This window comes from Micropterus salmoides, unplaced genomic scaffold, assembly GCF_014851395.1.
Source record: "Micropterus salmoides isolate LMB-PRFRI ecotype aquatic unplaced genomic scaffold, ASM1485139v1 Ms_hic_scaffold_1237, whole genome shotgun sequence".
NCBI lineage: Eukaryota > Metazoa > Chordata > Actinopteri > Centrarchiformes > Centrarchidae > Micropterus > Micropterus salmoides.
In genome coordinates, this window is record NW_024040305.1 from 1 (window position 1) to 5,515 (window position 5,515).

Genomic DNA, 5,515 nt, shown 5'->3' on the forward strand with positions numbered 1-5,515 from the left:
TTGTTAAGGTGTCGATCACAAACCACAGACACAGTTTATTATATAGAATGATTTTTATGACTTAACCTATTGAAATCTGACACATGAAGTAATGATCAGAAAATACTACTTCTTTTATTGAACCTTTGGCAAACTAAAAGAACTCTATTTTACATTTAATATTTTTATTATTATTATTATAAATATTTAGTTTTTCTTGTATATAGCCTACTGTTGTTGTCTATCATTGTTCCATTTTTCTCAGCAATATTAGAAAGCTGCTCCATTATTTATACCCATCTTTCATTGTTTGGTGTCATTCTCTCTCAGATAATAATTGCATGTTTAACTCTATGAACTGGTGTGACACATTTGCCTGAATGTGAGAGTGAAAAATAAAGACAGGAAGACAAGATATTAGGGAAAATAATGAGAGAAACGGAGAGAGCCTGAAAAGAGGCCTTTCCTGCCTCCCAGTGGCGTCATGGGTAAAATAAAACCCTCCTCATAAATTGAGGACCAGAGTGGCAGCAGTAAGATGTATGGAGCTCTGTTACTGTAGTATTACATTTGCACGATAAGGTCACCTCCCCGCTTTGCAGGTTGTCTTATATAATTGGCTTATCTAAATGCTTTTATGCAAATTGGGTTCACGTTAGGCATCAAGGTTTGTAGTGAAGTTATTAATTGTAAACGGGAGCTAAGGAATGCACTGACATGCACTTTAAATTGTGAAACTAAACATTTAGAAGCGTGAAGTAAGTAAGATAAAGTAGCTGCTTCCAGTTTCAATGCTTTTATTAGTTCTAGAAGGCGGTTTTCCTCTTCTGAAACCAGGCAGAGTTATGCTGTAACAGTAACAACAACAATAATAATAATAATAAAAGTAACATTGTGTATATAACAAAAGTGAAAGCAACAAATCTATCACTGTGTTTAAGATACATTTGGATTCGATATGAGGAAATAGGCGATTCAAACTGATCATTTTTCTTACTTTCAAGACCCTGTGTATGTGTGCGAGTGTGTGTGCACTTGTGTTGGTGACGTAACGGCCGCTGGTCTCCTCTCTCTCTCTCTCTCTCTCTCTCTCTCTCTCTCAGTCACACACACATACACTTACTCACACGAACACACACACGCAAACGCAGTCAGGCAGCAGCAGACGCTCAGTGCTGCTCTCAGTGTGCGGAGCGGAGGAGGAGGACCGACGGCGCAGGCTGTAGTTATGCCTCAGCTCTGGGAATATATCTCCCCTCGCTCTCTCTCTCTCTCTCTCTCTCCCTCTCTCGCGCGGGCTGCTTCTTCCCCCTTCTTTTCTCCCCTCAGTTACTTTTGCCCGTCGCCTTTCTTTTGGAGAAGGCGATAAGGAAAGCCGGCCGTGCGTCATGATTCGACTTGGCGCATTATTTCTGGATCTTTAAAAAGTGATTTCTTTTGGCCCGGACTGAAATGAAGCGCTTTTTCTGCGTGAAGGGAAGAGAGGCAGCGTTTGGTAGCCCGTGTCTCTCGCTGAATGTTTGGCTGCAGCTGCTGGTGATCTGCGTGAAGCCACTGAATAAGGAAAAAGAGGGTTGCAGTAAGCGGCTTTCTCTCCTCCGATTCTCGTCTGCCTCTGACAATGTGCCAAATCCATCCACCTCACAGGATCCCGTTGATTTGTGATACTTTCGCTTTTTTCCAGCAGGATTGATTTTTAAAATTTTTTTTGGAAAGGGATTTGGGAATTTTTTGGATTCAAAATGAAGGTCAATGGAGAGGTTTGCGCATCTCCCGTGCGTCACGGTCCAATTTTAACACCAAATAACGGTGGTGCGCCTGTTTTCTGCTAGGCTGTGTGCTTGTGTGTGAGAGAGAGTGTTTGTGTGTGTGTGTGTGTGTGTGAGCGCCTCTACCTTCTTTCCCCCTCTCCATACTGTGAGAACTCACCCCCTGATTATTATTATTTTTTTGTCCTTCCAAGGCTCATGCTCTAAAGTTAAATGCTGGATCTATATCTCAGCGACCATTTTTGACTGTAAAATGCTGAGCGGCGTCCTCTTTCTGAGCGTCCTCACGGTCACCAGCCTGTCACCGTCTGAAACGGAAAGCCGCAAAACTTCAGCCTCCAAAGAAATCTGCAAGACCCGCTGCACCTGCGAGGAGCGGGAGAACATATTAAACATCAACTGTGAGAATAAAGGATTTACCACTGTCAGTCAGTTCCAGGCGCCCCCAAATAAAATCTCCCAGCTTTTTCTAAATGGAAACTTCCTGTCACGGCTCAGCGCCAATGAGTTTGTCAATTATGGCAATGTCACTTCGCTGCATCTTGGGAATAATGGCTTGCAAGAGATCCGAACAGGCGCTTTTAACGGGCTGCGCTTTCTGAAGCGGCTCCACTTGAACAACAATAACCTGGAAGTGATTAAAGAGGACACATTTGCAGGACTTGAGAGTTTGGAGTATTTACAGGCAGACTATAATTATATCAGTGCTATAGAGCCGGGTGCTTTCAGTAAGCTGAATAAGCTCAAAGTGTTGATCCTAAATGACAACCTGCTGTTGTCTTTGCCTCCCAATATTTTCCGCTTTGTCCTCCTCACCCACTTGGATTTACGTGGCAATCGACTCAAGATGATGCCGTTTGCCGGGGTTTTAGAGCACATAGGCGGCATCATGGAGATCCAGCTGGAGGAGAACCCGTGGAATTGCACCTGTGATCTGATTCCCCTCAAATCCTGGTTGGACACAATTTCTGTCTTTGTGGGGGACATAGTGTGTGAGACGCCGTTCAGGCTGCACGGCAAAGACATCACCCAGCTCATCAAGCAGGATCTGTGCCCGCGCAGGAACGCCGGGGAGCGTGTGCACCCTCCCTCTGACTCTCACTTTCAGGGGGCCCTGCCCCCGACCTACCACCCTGGCATGATCACCCCCACCCGTGCCCCGAAAGCTTCCGCCCACCCAAAATGCGCTACAGGCCCACCCCTCGCATCGGAAAGGACAAACATGTCTTTGGGCCCATAATGGTTTACCAGACGCGCTCCCCTGTGCCCATGTTGTGTCCCAGTGTGTGCGTGTGCACATCACAAAACCCCGACAGTGGATTAAACATCAATTGCCAAGAGCGGAAGCTGCACAACATCAGTGAGCTGAACCCCAAGCCCTCCTACCCAAAGAAACTCCACCTGACCGGTAACTACTTACAAGTGATTTACAGAACTGATCTTACTGAGTACAGCTCACTGGAGCTGCTTCATTTAGGAAATAACAGGATAGCAGTGATTCAAGAAGGTGCATTTGAGAATCTAACAAACCTCAGACGGCTCTATCTGAATGGGAATTACATCGAGTCGCTTTCTCAGTCACTCTTTGCTGGCCTCCAGTCGCTCCAGTATCTGTATTTGGAATACAACATCATCAAAGACATTTTCCCACAAACATTTAACTCTTTGCACAACCTGCAGCTGCTTTTCCTGAACAACAACCTGTTAAGATCGCTCCCTGACAATGTCTTTGGTGGCACGATGCTAACACGACTCAACTTGCGGAATAATCATTTCTCCTACCTTCCCGTTCGAGGGGTCCTAGACCAGCTTTCTGCCTTCATCCAGATTGACCTGCAGGAGAACCCCTGGGACTGCACCTGTGATATCGTGGCCCTCAAAAACTGGATGGAGCTGTCCAGTACCAGCGTGGTGGTAAACGAAATCACGTGTGATTCTCCCTCCAAGCACGCAGGCCGCCTGCTGCGCTCGCTTCGAAACGAGGCCATCTGCCCTGAGCCCAGCGAGGCGCCGCCACCACAACATGCCCCCCCACAAAAGCCCCTACAATAATTAGCCCTGGCACTGAAGCTAGCACCCCCTCCTCGCCTTCTTTTGCTTTTAGCTCAGTCCACCCCACTGAATCCCGAATCCACACTCCTGAGCTACACCCCGAGGTCCCACTTTCAGTCCTGATCCTTGGGCTTCTTGTTGTTTTCATCCTGTCAGTCTGCTTTGGTGCAGGCCTCTTTGTTTTTGTTCTGAAGCGGCGCAAAGGAGTGGAACATGTCCCCACAGGGGCCAACAACTTAGATCTCAACTCTTTCCAAGTGCAGTATGGCTCCTACACCCCTGAACCGACTCACGATAAGACCTCTGAAAGCCATGTTTACAACTACATCCCCCCACCTGTGGGCTCCATGTGCCAAAACCCTATTTACATGCAGAAGGATGGCGAACAGGTGGCATTTTACCGTAACCTGAAGGAGCTCAGCTTTGGGCCCCTGAACGCAAAGAAGGATGATGTCCTCACCCGCAGCCCAGGGGCTTACACCATCAGCACAATGGTTTATGGATAAATCTCCGACATCGTGTGGTTTGACCACCCCAGAGCCTCCTGAGATGCTGTATCAAAACTTAGGGGAGAGGCCCAACAAAGAGCTTCCCACAGCTGCAGGCGCCCCTCCTTTCCATTACAACTTTTGCACTTTACCTAAGAGACCTTGTATCGTGCCCCCCTACGAGGCTGCTACGGCCCGGCGGCATGTCACCAACCAGGACAGGTTGAACAAAACTGTGCTGTACGGGACCCCCAGGAAATACTACGGGGCCGAACACCCTCCCAAAAACAATGAGCACCGCTTCTGCTTCCTGGAAGCTAAAACAGAACCAGACTACCTGGAAGTTCTGGAGAAACAGACTGCGATGAGCCAACTGTAAGATAACGTCAGTGACCGACCCCCACCCCAGGTTTTGTGCAGCATTCATAATAATCAAGCAGTTACTGTAATAATAGCCCTCCCTATATATCTATCTTATCTATCTGTGTTCAGACTGGAAGCGAACTGAAGCCTTTGATGATCTTTTTTTCTCTCTTCCTTTTCTTCTCTCTTTTCGTTTTAAAGATGTATAAAAGGAGTATAAGAAAATATTATTATGCAGTTCTATTTTTTCTCCTGGAAGGTATAACTTATTTTCTTTTTTTCTGAAAAATGAAATTCCAAAGACTTTGATGGTGGCAGGAATATAATGGGCAGGACTGTGTACAATACGGCTTTGTGCTTTTCCTGAAATTGTATTTTATTTCCCTGTGAAAAACAGAAAAAGTAAAAAGAATTGTTCTTTGTAGAAGAGGAAATGCTACAGAGTGACATTCCTGTACATACTTAGCATACACAGATAAATGGTGAGTGTTAAACCGTAAAACAGAACCTTTTCAAAATCCAACAAGCGGCAAAATCTTACTATACTTACTCCAGAAAGTGCCTTTGCACTCAACTATTTTATCAACAACGCTCTCTGCAAAATGGAAATGTTCCTCTTCTTTTTCTTTTTTTTTTGAAAGTGCGTATTTTAAAGAATCAAACCTTTATGTAAATAGAAGACTTATTTGTCTGTTTAAAAAGGAAAAAAAAGACAAAAAAAAATGAAATTGAGACCGGGTGTGAATAATATATGAGTTACTGACAGGGGAATCATGTTATTTGCTTTCAATATGAAGTGTCTTTGGAGATGTACACGTATAGAGAATATTGTATGCTATAGGAGAGCAATACAGCGCGGCGAAA

The 5,515-nt window shown here is 45.3% G+C and overlaps 1 protein-coding gene across 1 annotated transcript; it reads left to right on the forward strand.

Annotated features, from left to right (window-relative positions):
* The first annotated feature begins 2,001 nt into the window (after nucleotides 1-2,001).
* LOC119900099 (SLIT and NTRK-like protein 2) lies at nucleotides 2,002-4,868 on the forward strand. The gene is given in 4 exon segments (XM_038714859.1): nucleotides 2,002-2,914; nucleotides 2,917-3,774; nucleotides 3,777-4,293; nucleotides 4,295-4,868. Coding segments are annotated over 4 exon segments (2,661 nt in total). The 3' UTR covers nucleotides 4,668-4,868.
* The last annotated feature ends 647 nt before the right edge of the window (nucleotides 4,869-5,515 follow it).